Consider the following 15,937-nt stretch of genomic DNA (forward strand, 5'->3'; position numbering starts at 1 on the left):
TTTTGATGGAATCTGAGAGCTGTCTGACCCTGCATAGACAGCAACGCAACTGAAATGTTCCCAAGTCCAGAAACGTAACAAGGAGATCTGTAAAATAATCCATGTGACATCAGGGGTTCAACTGTAATTTTACGAAGCTACGAGAATACTTTTTTTGCGCAAAAGAAAAAAAATAACTTTATTCAACAATTTGTCTCCTCCGCATTACTCTGTAGCACCATTTTGGAGAATATCCACTGCGTAAACAACGTATGCTGTTCTGTGTCAGCTGCGTCACACGGATACGCTGTTTCCATTCAGATCAAATCACAACAACGTAGGAAACAGATCCGGCGTGACGCAGCTGACATAGAATAGCATACGCTGTTTACATCCAGCTGATACTCTCCAAAATGGCACCAAGGTGATGCGGAGGAGACTAATTGTTGAATAAAGTTGAGGGTTTTTTTCTTTTGCACACAAAAAGTATTCTCGCAGCTTCGTATAATTGCAGATGAACCACTGATGCCACATGGATTATTTTACAGACATCCTTGCAACGTTTCTGGACTTGGGAACATTTCAGTTGCGTTGCTGTCTATGCAGGGTCAGACAGCTCTCAGATTCCATCAAAAATATCTTAATTTCTGTTCCGAAGATGAACCAAGGTCAAATGCTAATAGTGTGGATAGTGGTCAGTGTGGATAATGGGCCGCGGCCCCTCGCTCTCTCTCTCTCTCTCTCTCTCATGGTATTGGGTACTGTAATGTAGCTATGTGGAAGAGTGTGTTCTTTATGTCATATCGATTTATGATGCACAGAGTAGTGAGGAGGATTATGTATCAACTTATGTATGTGTGTGTGAGCTCACCTTGGCAGTCTTTGCTGCGGTCATGCTGTTCTGCATCTTCATGGCTTCAATCACACAAATCTCCTGTCCCTCTGAAACCTTCAGAATGCCAAAGAACAATAAACCACAACAGCTATTCCACAATGAGTACTTTATAATAACTTCTTAAAACATATGACTCATAGAATATCTTCCCTCCATATATTTAAAGGGGTCATATGATGTGATTTAAATTTTTCCTTTCTCTTTGGAGTGTTACAAGCTCTTGGTGCATAAAGAAGATCTGTAAAGTTGCAAAGACTAAAGTCTCAAATCCAAAGAGATATTCTTTATAAAATTTAAGAGTCAGCCACACCTACCTAAAACGGCTCGTTCTAACACACCCCCACATATCTATGTCACTATGTGGGAAGATTTGCATAACGCCGCCCAAATATTTATGCAAAGAAAGAAGGTGTAACTTTTATTCTCGCTGTAGTATTGTTGTTGCCGCTGCCGCCATGTCGTGAATGCGCTGTGTGATTTGTTGTAAAAGCGAAACTACTTTGTTTGGCCTTCCAAAAGAGGACGATAACTGCTTCGTCATGCCTAGTGCTGATCCATGCTGGTCGCTGAGGAAATACTTCAACTTTGCGCTGTGGATCACCGGATCGGCTTTCACCGTGGACGAAGCGGAGTCCAGCCCGGAGTCGTCACATGTCCTTCCGGACGCTCCTTCGTCGAAATCGCCAGCCGCACCATTTTCAAGTCCACCCGCCTCTGCTCACTCTAACCCCCCAGCCGTTCCGCACGCTAGCCCCTCACGACTCTGCTCACTGTAGGTCGCCGCTGCTCACTCATCCGGCCGGACAGGGCATCACAGTATGGTGAGGGGTGTAACATTTCAGTCACATGCTTGAGGTATTCGGCCAATCGCAATGCTCTGGATAGCTGGCCAATCACAGGACACTTCGCTTTTTCAGACCGATGAGCTCTGTAAAAATCGACGCGTTTCAGAAAGGCGGGGCATAGAGGAGAAACAATAATGTACAGTATGTGGAAAATAATGTGTTTTTTTTTTTACTTTAAACCGCATAAACACATTTCATTACACCAAATAATGTTCTTTTTAGCAGCATCATATGACCCCTTTAATAATTTCATAGACTTCTGCAGGTCTAGTACACAAAACCTCAGCACAAAGAGCAGGGGAATATTATAATATCATTTCATAAAGGCTCATAAATTAGAAGAGTCATAACAGTTAACACGCAATGTGACTAATCAGTGTGAGAGCTCTTCATTGCAGTGCTCTTTTGTGTGTGTGTGACGCTGCTGAGTGAATGAGATGTTTTACTGGAAGGGCTCAGATATATTAGCCGGAGCCAGTCGGTCTGTGCATTACATGTAAGTCATTAACAATCAGGACACATTCAATTCAAGTTGACAGCAACACCCACACCTGCACACACACAGACATTTTGTCATACTGAAGTGCACAGTCAGCTTTACAGATGATGTCATCCTAATGCAAATCACGTCATTTAAAGTCATAGTTCATCCGAAACAGAAATTCCATCCTCATTTACTCGTCATTTTAAACCTGTATGACTTTCTTTGTTCTGTGGAACACAAAAGGAGATCAATTAATGAACACCTGGTTGGAAGTTTGAAAAACAACCCAGTATTTAAAGCTACACCATGCAATTGGTTTTGGTCAAAACTACTTTTGAGTTTGTTACTTATAAACACACAGCTTTTCACTTCATAGGGTGTTAATTTGATGGACCAGAGTCGTGTGGATTATTGTGATGTTTTTATCAGCTGTTTGGACTCTCATTCTGATGGCACCCATTCACTGCAGAGGATCCATTGGTGAGCAAGTGATAAAATGCTAAATTTCTCCAAATCTGTTCCCATGAAGAAACAAACGACATCTTGGATGGTCTGAGGGTGAGAGCATTTTCAGCAAATTTTCATTTCTGGGGGGGAAATACTTTTTTTTTTTAAATAATGAGCAAGTACATCATAAATCCACCTTTCAAATTGTGTTTTTGCCTTATCATGGATCACAACTGTAAACCTATAATTATTTACATTTTAGAATTGTCCAGGCAGATTTCACTGGAAACTCCAAACTTTTGCTATTCATCCCTATGTGCTTAAGTTTTTTGTGTGCCATCTAGTGCTTCATATTCCAGTCCAGTGGGTGGCGGAAATTTTCCAATTTTCACCAGTGTAAAAGGGGCATTTTTACTGTTCAACTGCTCCAATATTAGGCTTCTTTTTTATTATTATTATTAAGCAAAATTGATCTGAGAACTAGGAAAACGATACACAAGCCACATGTACTTTTTTGCTGCATGAAGGTAATGGTGAGTAAATGATGACGGCATTTTCATTTCTTGGTGAACTATTACTCTATGAACTAACACAAGATAAAGTCTACTTACATACTACATTTATTGCTAATATCAATATATTCTTTCACATAGTTTTTCTAAGTGACTGGCATTTGACTAATATCTCACTGTTTTTGAGTGAAATATTTAGGGGTCAGCTTCCTTAATATTTCCTCCTTTGAACAATCCAAATTAATGTGAATCCATTTGTTAAACAGAGAAATGGGGAGAAATATAGTTCTACTGATTTTCCAGTAAGTGACTTACATTATCTCCTGGTTTAACGGACACAGCCACCACAGATCCTGGCATGGGAGAGCGGAGGATACTACTGGTGTCTTCTGGAATCTTCTCTGGCATGTGCTTACCGAGATATGCTGCCAGTTTACTCAGCACACGCAACTTAAACTGAACACATGAAACACAGAGAAACGGTTACACAGATACCTCAATTAAATACAGAATACTATGATACAAAAAAAATTAAAAATTAATGACACTCCAAAAGAAAGACCCAAAAGAACATCAAACCCACACACATTTCCCCCAAATTCTTTTTAGATTCAATTTTTTTTAACAATATAAAGTCTAGTGCACATTATATCTTATTCAGACCAAGATCAATGATAATTCAATAATAGCCCATAATATCACATTCAAGAAAATTATGGAAAATTACTTGCTTGCAGGGCTTTCAGATACTTGGAAATGCTGCAGAACGTACCCATGCTTTGTGCCCATGTATATTTCATTTTCTTGCCTTAACTGCCTTTGACTAATTTTTAAAATCTCATACATTTTAGTAAACCCACATGAGTACTTCATCTTCTGAAGTGCTCATTGTAACATCTGAGTGTTTTATAAACATGACTTTAGTTTCCAGACAGACTCATCAGGCATCCTTGTGTTTGGATCTGCTGATTTTCACCAGTTCTTGTCATTTTTGTGTGTAGTATGTAAAAGATAAAGTGTGATGGTTTATTTGCTTATAATGACCCCATTAGTCCCTGATGTTAGATGCTGTAACTGCATCTTTTCATTGACGGCCATTCAAAATGAGTTGTGTATTCTGAATGCAGTTTTGCAAAAAACACACACTAGAGGTTTGAAAGAGGTCTTTTCTGTTCACCAAGGCTGAATTTATTTGATCAAACTACAGTAAAATTGTGAAATATTATTACAGTTTAAAACAACTATTATCCATGTAAATATAATGTCAAATGTAATTTATTGATTTGATGCAAAGCTGAAGTTTCAGCATCATTACTCCAGTCATCGGTGTCACATGATCCTTCAGAAATCATTCTAATACACTGATGTGCTCCTCAAGAAACATTTCTTTTCATTACCTATGTTGAAAATGTATAATAATTTGATAGAAATTTTGAAATATTTATTCATCAAAGAATCTTGACAAAAATCTATTAAATTTTTTTGTCTATTCAAGATTTTTGTCTTTACTGGCATATTCGAGTCATTTGATGTGTCTTTGCTGAAAGTATTAAATAAAAAATAAAATAATAATAATAAAATCTTACTGACCACAAACTTCTGAATGGTATGGCCAATATTTAATTATATTATAGCACATGTTTCACCAGTTCCCAGTTCTTTTTTTCCATTTTTATGTCACAGCTCATAACAAATAGCTAAGACATGGGTTGAGAGTGCATTTTACTCGTGTGAAACCTCATGATTTTCTCCATAGCTTCCCATCTTCACCTTTAGATGGCAGCACAAATCTGTATCCGGTCACATGCTGGGCAGCGAACGGTCTATTTTGCTTTGGGCACTGACAGAGCCTTTCATCTGTCTGAGACACACAGTCTAATTCAATTAACAGACGAGTGAAGCCTGGCCCTCCGCACTGCTCAGTGAATGAAAAGCAGTTTTGTCAATTTAATGATTACCAACGCAAACACACACAACCTCTCTCTCCCTCTCACAGCAGCAGCAGTATGCCAAGTGCATCCGCCCCCTGCTCTCCATACAGACACTAATGGAGAGCCATTAGCTCATAACAGCCTGCAGAGCAAATGAAGAGCTAATTAATAGTCACAAAAAGAACAGGGCACCGACACTAGAGGATGGAGGGGTGAGAGTGTTGAGAGATGGATATTTGAGTACAATGGGGGTCATACCTCCACACCATTTTCACAGCATCATTTACAGAGCTCAAATGCTCAGAAAAAGCTTCATCAATTATATATAAAAAGTTTCTGAAAACTTTTTTACGGGTGTGTGTTCATACTTGGCAGGTTTGGTTGGATTCAAATGGACTGTGGTGCGACTGCTCTGTTAATGTGGTTCATTTTGAATAAGTGTGAACGCTGCCATCTGAACCTTGGTGCGCTGACCAAGACCCACTTTTTCCACTTCCAAACAAACTGCTGCAGTTCGACAGAAAAATGAATGCAACGTGGACCAACGACATCTAAACAAATTAAAAACGGTAACACTTTACATTAAGGTTCCCTTTATGAAGGGTTTATGAAGGTGTTAATAAATGACTAATAACTCACTTACAAATGCATTATAAATCATTGATATGCAGTTATAAATGCATGAGTAAAAGGGTGATTTTAATGCAATACCTGCCAAATAGTGAGCCATTTTTAGCTCACATGTTATAAATGCTTAACAAATATATTTATAAATACTTATTTCACTCAAAACCATATTCCTGATTTATTTCATGATGCAGCAAAAATGTATTATAGCAAGACTGAAGGGTGTTGTATTTATGGTTTTCTCATTTATATCTCATGACTCGTGTCACTTTTCTTACAATGTATCTTACCAGAATCTACTCTGTACCTTACCCATGATTCTCCGCAAAAGTTCATGATGCCTATCCACAGCAATGATTAGAAACTGATATATTTTGCTTATCAAGATGAAATTATCATCTTGATTTTTATTTTGGGGGGAAAAATCATAAAAGCACAACCATGACTTGATGAATTATTAATATTAAACATTTTAATTCCAATATTACCTGTGAACTTTAATGTAATGAACCATTAATTAATTTTAAAACGCTAATAACTTGTGAAAGTGAACCTTACTGTAAAGTGAACATCTGTGAACCAGTTATTAATGAGTTATAAACGTTAATAACTTGTGAAAGTGAACCTTACTGTAAAGTGATCAACTGTGAACCAGTTATTAATGATCTATAAACATTAGTAACATGCAAAAGTGAACCTTAATGTAAAGTGAACACCTAGGCACTGTTTCGACTCTTTTACACATTTTATAAGCTCTAAGCTCTTTGAAAGTTATAAGTTGGTAAAAATACCACCATATGTACACGCATCCAACAAGCATATTTAGCCGGATGTTCGGTAAGTTCTGTCGCAAAATATATGTCATAAAAGCTGTCCAATCAGGTTGTGGCTGTATCCTTGTGCCTTTTGTTTTGTATTTTTAGGTTCAGTGTTAAAAATGACAGTGTGAACGCCAAGCGAACCGGGAATAAATGGGTCAATTTCTTTTTTCCGGACCAAAAGAACCAAGAGAACCAAACGACAAGTGTAAACAAACCCTACACGTTCCCCACCCTCACTGGTACTTCCTGACCAGCGTGTCATTGTGAAGACCCCCTTGTATATTAGTGATGATGTCATTTCTGTGCTATATTTAGCAGAAAGGAAAAGGTGGCTCACTCATTAATCACTGGGTAGCTCTCTGAAGGGAATATGTCTGCTTTCCAGGAATTCAACTAAGGAAGCCTTACATCATGTGTGTTAAACTCAGGTCACACACGGTAATGAAGGGCGATGAGTCTGTGTCCGGGGTCTAATCACTCAATCTCTGAGCAACAAGGTGAAGTCACAACTGAAATATTTAGTGGTTGCCAGCATGTGCTTAGAAGAACCACAACACAGTTGGGTATTTGAATTTAAAATATTGAAATATAAAATATATTATATTTTAATTTAAAAAATATTATTATAAAATAGTTATTTATCATTACAAATTACATTACATTACAATTTGGGGTCAGTTAGATTTTTTTAAATAATTTGATTCACAGTCACCATGACTGCATTTATTTGATCAAAAATACAGTAAAAACAGGAATATTGTGAGCAGTCTTCAGTACCACATGATCCTTCAGAAATCATTCTAACATGCTGAATTGCTGATCATGAAAAATTTCTTATTAATGTTGAAAACGGTTGTGCTGCTTCATATTTTTGATGAAAACGTTTTTATTTAAAATGTCTTTACTGCCACTTTTGATCAATTTAATGCATTCTTAAACTATTAATTTTTTACTGTCCCCAAACATGCGGCATATTACCAGTATAACAATTGGAGTAAAAAGGGGAATTAAAAATTCTGAAACATGAATTTTAAACTGCAGAAACTTTGGATACGGCAGATCTATTATCTGTGATGACAAAAAGCCCCATTTACAGCATTCATTACTTCAGTAACACTGTTACATAATCCTTAAGAAATCATTCTTACTTACTGAATTGGTACTCGAGAAACATTCTTATTATCAGCACAGTTGAACACAGTTGCGCTGCATAATGATGTGTGGAGACTGGAGACTGCAATAAAGTGTCTTTTTTCAGCTGCTAAAGCACTGAGTGCACTAAAGTCCCTGTACACTTGTGAATCAAAAAGCAGCATTTCTTCACAAACATTTCAGTCCATACTCTGTTTTGAGAAACTAAGGCTATTCCAAGTACAACCTGCAACACTGCAGAGAAGACTTAGTTTTCTAAGCTTCAAAGAAAATGCCACATCTGCTACTGACAGATATTATAGATGGACTGGAATTATTAAGGTCAGATGAATCACAGTTTGAGGTGTTCATCTGCAAGGTTCGCGAAGTCTGCTACAAGCCAATCACACCTATGGGAAGCGCTGCAGAAAACATGAAATGAGACTGCACCTGAATATTTTAATAAACCGACTGCCAGAATGCACAAGGTCTGCACAGCTGTCACATGCAGGCTTTCTACACACATTGAAGAAATGTAAAGTGAACGGTCACAAAATCATGCTCCATTCTAGAGCAAGGGGTTGTGGGTGATATTGGCCCGTAAAGCATGCAAATATGCACACGTCAAAAATCTACCAGAAACATTATACCATCCTGGCACCATTGACAATTTTCAATGCACCTTGATTTGGGACACACTAATCCTAATCTCGCATGCCATTTAGAGATGGACAATATGCACATTTGGAATGCAGCCTATAAGGTCAAGATCAAGTTTTGATTATTTATAATAAGGATAAAAGCATTATACTGTTTCTGGTACTCACTAATGAATTTTTACTCATGAAGTAGGTTAGGGAAGGCGCTTTGAGGCTTGAGGAGCTCTACTAATGGTCTCACAGCATTTCTGAGTGCCATTCCTAAGAAGAAGAAGATACAGCTATATTATATACTGTTCTGGCATGAGGAAACTCTGAAAACTGTTAAACTCTGGTTTCTGCTGGACATGATAGAGAAACAGACAAGCGCTGACGACCACAGCCCCACTGTCCCGTTAACACAGAATGAACGGAAGGCATCCCATAATAGCCATGACCCCAGGGAAACTTTGAAATAAACCCCCTCAGAAGATCTTTGAAGCAGAGACCCCCCATGAAGCACACGCGTGTGCAGTCTGGAAGCCGGCATTTCCTCTTCTTTTACAGAGTTACTGTGTTTTTAACCCTGTTTGTTTGTTTAAGCTGGTGATTCGCCGGTGCTGATTGTTTAGGTGGCTTTGGGTAAACAAAGACGGGACGGCTTGGGTTGATTTGTAGTTGGGTTGAGACACCTGTGCTTTGTTTTGAACACACTGAGTGTGAGAGTCTGTGTGTTTGCGTGTTTGGCAGATCGACTAATATTATTATTATGAGTTTGATAATAATAATAATTTTATTATTAATAAAAATAATAATTGTATTATTATTATTATTATTATTATATAGCATATATCACCCAGCATGAGGTACACAGAAAAAGAGTGCTCATGGACCAACAAAAACAATAACTATAACCAGAGTCTAAAACGAACACCCACCAAGCACCAAATGTCAGTAAAATCAGCGTTGGTGAGTATATGAAACTGTGTTTTTCGCCAGTTGGCCAGTAACTTTTTTTATTAATTCTAACAATGCCTGAGAACGTGATATGGTTTAACACAAAGACTGTGTTGCAATTATATAATTCATGATTTATGAATTTATAACTCATGATAACAGTGTTTTCAGTGTCTTTGTTTGCAGCAAATGCTGCTCCACATGAACTCCATCTATGCAAGTGCTATGAGTTTGAGTTGCTTATAACGTGCATTTGAAAATGGAACATTCGCCAACCATCTTCCCAAGTTTGAAAAGAGAATTATTATTATAAAGCAATAAGCCCCAAGAAGCCGTGGTTTACAGTGAATTTATAACAGCTAAGGGGCGTTGTTAGGCAGGAAGCGAAGCGGAGTGCCTAAAACCCAAATTATTGCTTTTATAAAACGGTTATTCCATATACGTAGTTAGGTTTCACAAAATAAAACAAAGCAAATAAAGTGTAATGATATTAATAAAAACAGTATTCTTCCACCAAACAATGTAGTTCCTCAGAAACAGTTGTGGTTGTAACAAAGTGGTTGCCAAGCAACAGACAAATAAAAAAAAAAAAGGTGTATGTTTGTAGAATAATTTACAACAGCTTCGAACGAGGCTCAACCAATCAGAATCAAGGACCGGAACTATCCGTTTTATAATTGTTATTATACTATACATTTAAATGATTATGAAATACTTTACAAAAAATGGTTCCGAAACACTATTATTTCTCCGTGTCTTTATCATTATAGCTGTGGTGTGGACTTCACTACTCCCTAATTAGAACGATTATTAAAACGGTATCTTTTTCCATTATAGCTATTATCCTTGGTGTGACTTCAGTCATTATCGTACTTATCAGCTACTGAACGATTCACACAAGCAATACTTGAGGATGAACTACAGACAGATAACTAACAGAAACATCGGAGACTAGAACGGTCTTTGAAAACATTCATATTAGCAATGGTACTCAACTGAAGGGTCACAGACAAAAAAAAAAAAGGTTTCTGACAGGGTCTTGGACAACATGAAAAAACTATAATAATACAAATAAAATCGTCTAATCATGAATGGCTTGGGTAAAACATTTTTAAAATGCTTATTAAATTTTAAAAGAAGAGTACTTTGTTCATTATTGCCCAAATCGTTTTTTGTCATCCAAGGTTGTTTGTTCAGCCAAACTCTGCAGTATTTTGGCATGCTCATCCTTAAAAAGGACCCTCATCCGTTATACACTGAAAAAAAACATGAACAAAAAGTATGCGAGATAAAAGAAAATATGACCATGACTGAAATTAAAGGCGAGTTAATTTAGAGCGAGGATGAACATTTGTGCTGTGGACAATTATATGCTTAATAAATAATACATAAGCTAAATAAAACATTCCAATGCTATAACTGAAGAACATTTTGATTAACTTTAATATGATACATTTTGCTACTGTGCTAGGCCACCATCTCCATAATCTGGGTTTTGACGTAAAACCAGTTGAGAACCACTGACATATAGTTCATGCCACTATGAGGTGCTTGTTTAAAGACTTACTGAAGTGCCCAGATACTGCAGGGTGATTTCTCCAGCTGCTGTCCGCAACAGACACTGCATTCAGAGACAAAACAGTAAAACATAATGGGTTGTGCTTATATCACAGCTATGGTGAATTCTTCATTCTGACTGGTCAACATGTTTCTAGTGTATCGATTCATTTTGTTAAAATACACAGCTGGTTTGCTGACCTCATTACAGCTGCATATAGGTGCCATAAGAAAATATTTCTACACACAACAGGTTCTTTAGGGGCAAAGAACACATAGGTAACCGTAGTATAAGTAAGGGACAAATGTAAATAGTATATAAGGGATAAATATACAAATAGTTCCAACTCTAAATTCTGTTTGGATGAGTATGTTTGAAGCAGTTACACAGTTAAATACAAATAAACACACTCATCATGACGCATTCTATTATAATAAAGTTCCTACATTGTTAATCAAAAATAAAATAATTGTTTATACATTATTAATATTACATTTAAAAATGCTGTTAAAAAAAAAAAAAAAGTATGTCATTTCCTTGAAGGGGTTTATTTTACATAAAATGAATAATTTAAAATTTTATTTAAAAAAAACACTTGACATTGATTTTGTCTGGGACGCTAGTCAATTTATAGCGAGAGAAAAAAAAATCACAATGCAGTTGTGAATCAATCAGAATCAAAAACTCCAAAGAGCTGTGTAATAAACTGAATAACTGACTCTGGATCAGTGGCAAGGCCAGTAATCTCCAAGTTGACAGATGTTTGTGCAATAGTGAGGTCCTCTGTTCTGTGCCTCTATCCAATAATATTATGGGCTTATCTAGTGAATGAACAATCCCAATTAAGTTTACAACATCAAACTAAAAAGGATACATTTATACTAAAAATAAATGCAAAAAAAAAAAAAATATATATATATATATATATATTTTTTTTTTTTTAAATACTCCCTAATTTTTATAACTTCATAGTTAAAGACAAAATTATATAAAAACAGACATGAAATCCCATGTAGGGACTCGGAATGCTCGATCTTTTTGGACATTTACAAGAACCATTTGAACACAGCAATTCAACAGAATAAATGAGGCTTTCCAAAGATAAACGAGCCTGTGTAGGACAAATTATTTCAGTAGAATGAATCAGACTTTTCTTAGTTTAGAAGTCTGTTTAGAACAAAACCATTCACTAGAATCAATCAAACTTTCTAAAGCTACATATGACAAAAGAAGGAGCATTTGGGATTAATCGATTCACTACAATAACTGAGCGATGCTACATGCGAGCAAGCTCAACACTGTGGTTGTTCACCTCCATTCTCTTGGCAGTAAAGTAATAAAAATGTGACATTTAACAGCAATCTTTATAATAACCTGATAATGATTCCACACATTGCGTTCATTAAAAACAGCAGTCGCAAATCTCGAGAGCAGATCAGCAAAAAAAAAAAAAAACTGTATATATGTATTTGTAAAAAATACACTTTACAAACTATATATACAGTGGGTACGGAAAGTATTCAGACCCCCTTAAATTTTTCACTCTTTGTTATATTATATATATATATATATATATACACACAACAGATGTGGTTATTTTGCGGTTTTATTTCCACACCGTTAGCATATTCTGGCAGCAATCTGGGTGGACCAGAACCACCCTGGGCTTATGTGGCCTCTGGACAGTTGGATTGATTGGAAAAATTTATTTACAACCGCGGTGTAAATATTATCACCTCAGGTGCATTACTTATCAATAATTCATCATGACTTTTCAATTATTCCCTACATACGCATATGTGTGTTTGTAAACCTGGAGATTCCTGTGTTTGCCGTTGATGGTGATGGGCAGCAATGCTGAGGCCAAGTTCCATTCTCCAGACACTTCAACCTTCTCTCCATCTATCTCCACCTAAACCAACAAACACACACACGGTAGGAGTTAGATGGAGGACAACAAAAGTCTGTGGTATAATTGAGTTACTATGTGTGTGAGAGAGGAAAAAGCCTGAGCTGATCTGTATGAAAGAAACAGCGAGACAACGAAATCAAATGTACGTTTCTGAACTCATGTAAGGTCAGTCAGCAGTTTCTGCACCCAAATCCACCTGATGCCTTTTAGGGGAGGTGGGGGGTTTCATGTTAGTCTTTTCTTTAAACCAGTGTCTCTGGTCAAACTGATTACCCTCAGCCCTCAAACACTTGTCTAAACAACAGTTCTGAATAATCAGTTACATTCCCAAAGCAGGCTGGGACACTGGAACCTCCTGGGCCCTCTCAGGAGCAGGGGGTCCAGTTTGATGTGCAGTTCTGGGAGAGAAACACACATCCAGCCCTCAGCTGTAAGAGAAAGAGAGAGAGGGGTCCACAGAGATCAGGTGAGGCCCCTGAACCCCCGAGGCTCCTTTTATCCCTGACTGAAGGGCCACAGGTGTCTAAACACACAGTTAGTGAGTGACGTCTTAGGGAAAGTGTGAGAGCTGCCGCTCTGTGAGGGTCTTTCAGTAACAGAAGAGGAAGACACACAGATCCTAAAGTGATTTAGACTCAAGAGTTGAGGGATTGATTTCAATGCAAATACCACCACAAAGAACATGAGCGTTAGCGAGGGAGCAAAAGCGCTCACTAGGAGTACTATAACAGAAGCAGAGAACATATCTTCACACAGAAATCATCTGGATAAGCAGGCTGAGTTATGACTTAATGAGGACAATATTTGTCGAAATTGCAAGAAATCTGACATCTTTGCTTATTGGAATCACAAAAGTTTATAAGTCAACCACCTGAGACACAGAAAAATGCACTGGCCTGACAAAAGAAATTAAAAGAAATAAAAAATCTAATCAAATAAAATAATGCTTGCAAGAGTACTCCCAAATTAAATTTAATTAAATAGGATAAAACGTAATATACTGGCCATTCATCTAGGTTTAATGGCTATTCCCTGTCTATGGTCCAAGACACTGGGACAGGCTCCTGAATCTCCCACGACCGTACACAGGATTACTTAATGTATGAAGCCTTGGACCACAGCTCCTACTGAGATGTGACATGAGATGTAATATTTTGAACAATTTTACTCACCGTATAGTTGTTTCCAGACCGAGACACACCCAGCATGTGAACACCTTGATCAAGTTCCACACACAACTCGCACTGTCTGCTCTCTGCAGGAACAATGGACACCCTGAAACACACATAGACACAGAATGTTTATAGTCATAATGGGTGCTTCAAATACACTGTCTTTCCCTCTATTTTAGTGAATCAAAAATCTCTCACTGTAACCATTTTCAGCTATAAAGTTTCTTTCCTCTACAGATGAACGAAACCCCAACCCGCACACACACAAACCACCTGGTTGCCGGCTGTTTGACTGACAGCTAGGAGACCTAAAGTAAATGTATTAGGAGGAATGCAGTGTTTTTCCACTGTGGTGGGCTGCATTCACTACAAAGAGTAAGTCCACCCCCCACCAATAACTTTTGGAACACATAAAAAAGAGAAAAGAAAGAGACAGAGAAGGGGGGAACTGGAGAGATGTTTAGACAGATGGCCTCTCTGCATCTTTTTTGTCAAATGTAAATTGGTGGCCTTTTTCAGATGAAGAATAATTATGACTGGCTTTCACTGACTGAGTCTGAGGGGCAACACTGGCAACCAATTCATTTACAATTAAAAGACTGTTACATTAAATGCGCTAAATACAACTTCTGTTTTTGTGGTTATACTTTCAAAGCAGTTTGATTGTTGCAAGCACTAAATGTTTATTCACAGTGCTGTACGCTTGCCTGCTGGGCTTCAATTGTAAGCAGATTACTGCCAAGCGCATTTCCTGTATGTTTGTACATTAGGAGGTTATTGTCTGAACCTTAAATTTAACCTGGTATATTGTGTTAATGCTTGAAAAAGTAACAGGTGGATTTACACAGCAATATAAGGAGAAGTATGGAACATGGTGCCCCTGAAGCATAAGCTTTCTTTTACGAACACACACAGAGATACTGGACTGCTGCAGATATTCAGAACTTTGTCTGAAACAGCTGGAAGGAGAGAAGATCCTGTTGGATTATTCATTATGCTTTATTATCTGTTCCCATGAACAAATAAACTCATCTACATCTCAGGTCATAGAGAACTTGAAAATGGTGATGTGAACTACTGTTTAACTGAACGACAAGAGTGTCCGTAGCTTATCAGTGTGTGTAATCCAGATGCCCCATCTGTCTCTCACCTCAGATCTCCCAGGAACTTCTGAGATCGGAGCTGTGCTGCTACATAAAGAGCCGCAGCCGTAGCCAGCAGCTCCCGTCTTTCTCCTGCTGTTAACATGTGACCTTTGAACCCATCAGGATACACCTCTGGGAGAAACTTTGTGCTGATATCACCAGACACAAACCGAGGGTGGACGATGATCTCTCTCAGTAGAGGAATGTTATGGGTCACACCTGTGCGAATGAGAAAACTGGAAATTCAAGAAATGTTGTGCATTTGAACTATTTTGACATTTAAAGGTTTCTGCCTACTTATGCAATTTACCTCTGATAACATAATTATCAAGTGCTTCTTCCATTTTCTTCAGGGCTTCTTCTCGTGTTTTACCGTATGTGACCAGCTAGTCGACGTCAACAATAATAAATCAGTGGACTAGTCTGACAGTTTAAATGAAATGAGACTGTTAAGATTGTCTTGGATTACTATTCTATTACCTTAGAAATCATGGGATCATAGTAGATACTAATGTCACTTCCTTCTTGAATTCCACTATCCACTCGAACCTTCGAAAGAAAAGCAAAATAACAATTATCATCAAAAATCGAATTCCCAAAAACGTAATGCATGAACTGGCCTGCATAAAGAGCTTTTGCAGTGTCTCTTTTTTTTCATATGGCCTACTTCACAAAAAACGTGCCCTGCATTTCATGTGATTTTACAAAACAAATCTTTAAGGCAAAAATCACCGGAACACAAAACTATTAATAACCACCGAACACATCACACAATGTTCTCTTTTTGGCCCTGCCTATAAATGAAAGAATCATTTGTAAATATCCTCAGTGATGTTTGCTTTCTTTAGACATTTAAACCTCATCCGTGTATGTCTGTGCGTGT

The 15,937-nt window shown here is 37.5% G+C and overlaps 1 protein-coding gene across 1 annotated transcript in view; it reads right to left on the reverse strand.

Annotated features, from left to right (window-relative positions):
• The window catches only part of LOC107556713 (propionyl-CoA carboxylase alpha chain, mitochondrial-like), an 18,419-nt gene extending 2,819 nt beyond the window's left edge, over positions 1 to 15,600 (reverse strand). The window contains exons 1-8 of the mRNA XM_016239898.1: positions 15,535 to 15,600; positions 15,365 to 15,440; positions 15,060 to 15,273; positions 13,910 to 14,012; positions 12,639 to 12,737; positions 10,835 to 10,888; positions 3,478 to 3,618; positions 851 to 928 (exon numbers count right to left, since the gene is read on the reverse strand). Coding sequence (XP_016095384.1) covers positions 851 to 928; positions 3,478 to 3,618; positions 10,835 to 10,888; positions 12,639 to 12,737; positions 13,910 to 14,012; positions 15,060 to 15,273; positions 15,365 to 15,440; positions 15,535 to 15,546 — 777 coding nt within the window. The 5' untranslated portion in view covers positions 15,547 to 15,600. The remainder of the gene's footprint in view (positions 1 to 850; positions 929 to 3,477; positions 3,619 to 10,834; positions 10,889 to 12,638; positions 12,738 to 13,909; positions 14,013 to 15,059; positions 15,274 to 15,364; positions 15,441 to 15,534) is intronic.
• Between the last annotated feature and the right edge of the window lie 337 nt (positions 15,601 to 15,937).

Source organism: Sinocyclocheilus grahami, unplaced genomic scaffold, assembly GCF_001515645.1.
Source record: "Sinocyclocheilus grahami isolate Dianchi unplaced genomic scaffold, SAMN03320097.WGS_v1.1 scaffold576.1, whole genome shotgun sequence".
Taxonomy (NCBI): Eukaryota; Metazoa; Chordata; class Actinopteri; order Cypriniformes; family Cyprinidae; genus Sinocyclocheilus; species Sinocyclocheilus grahami.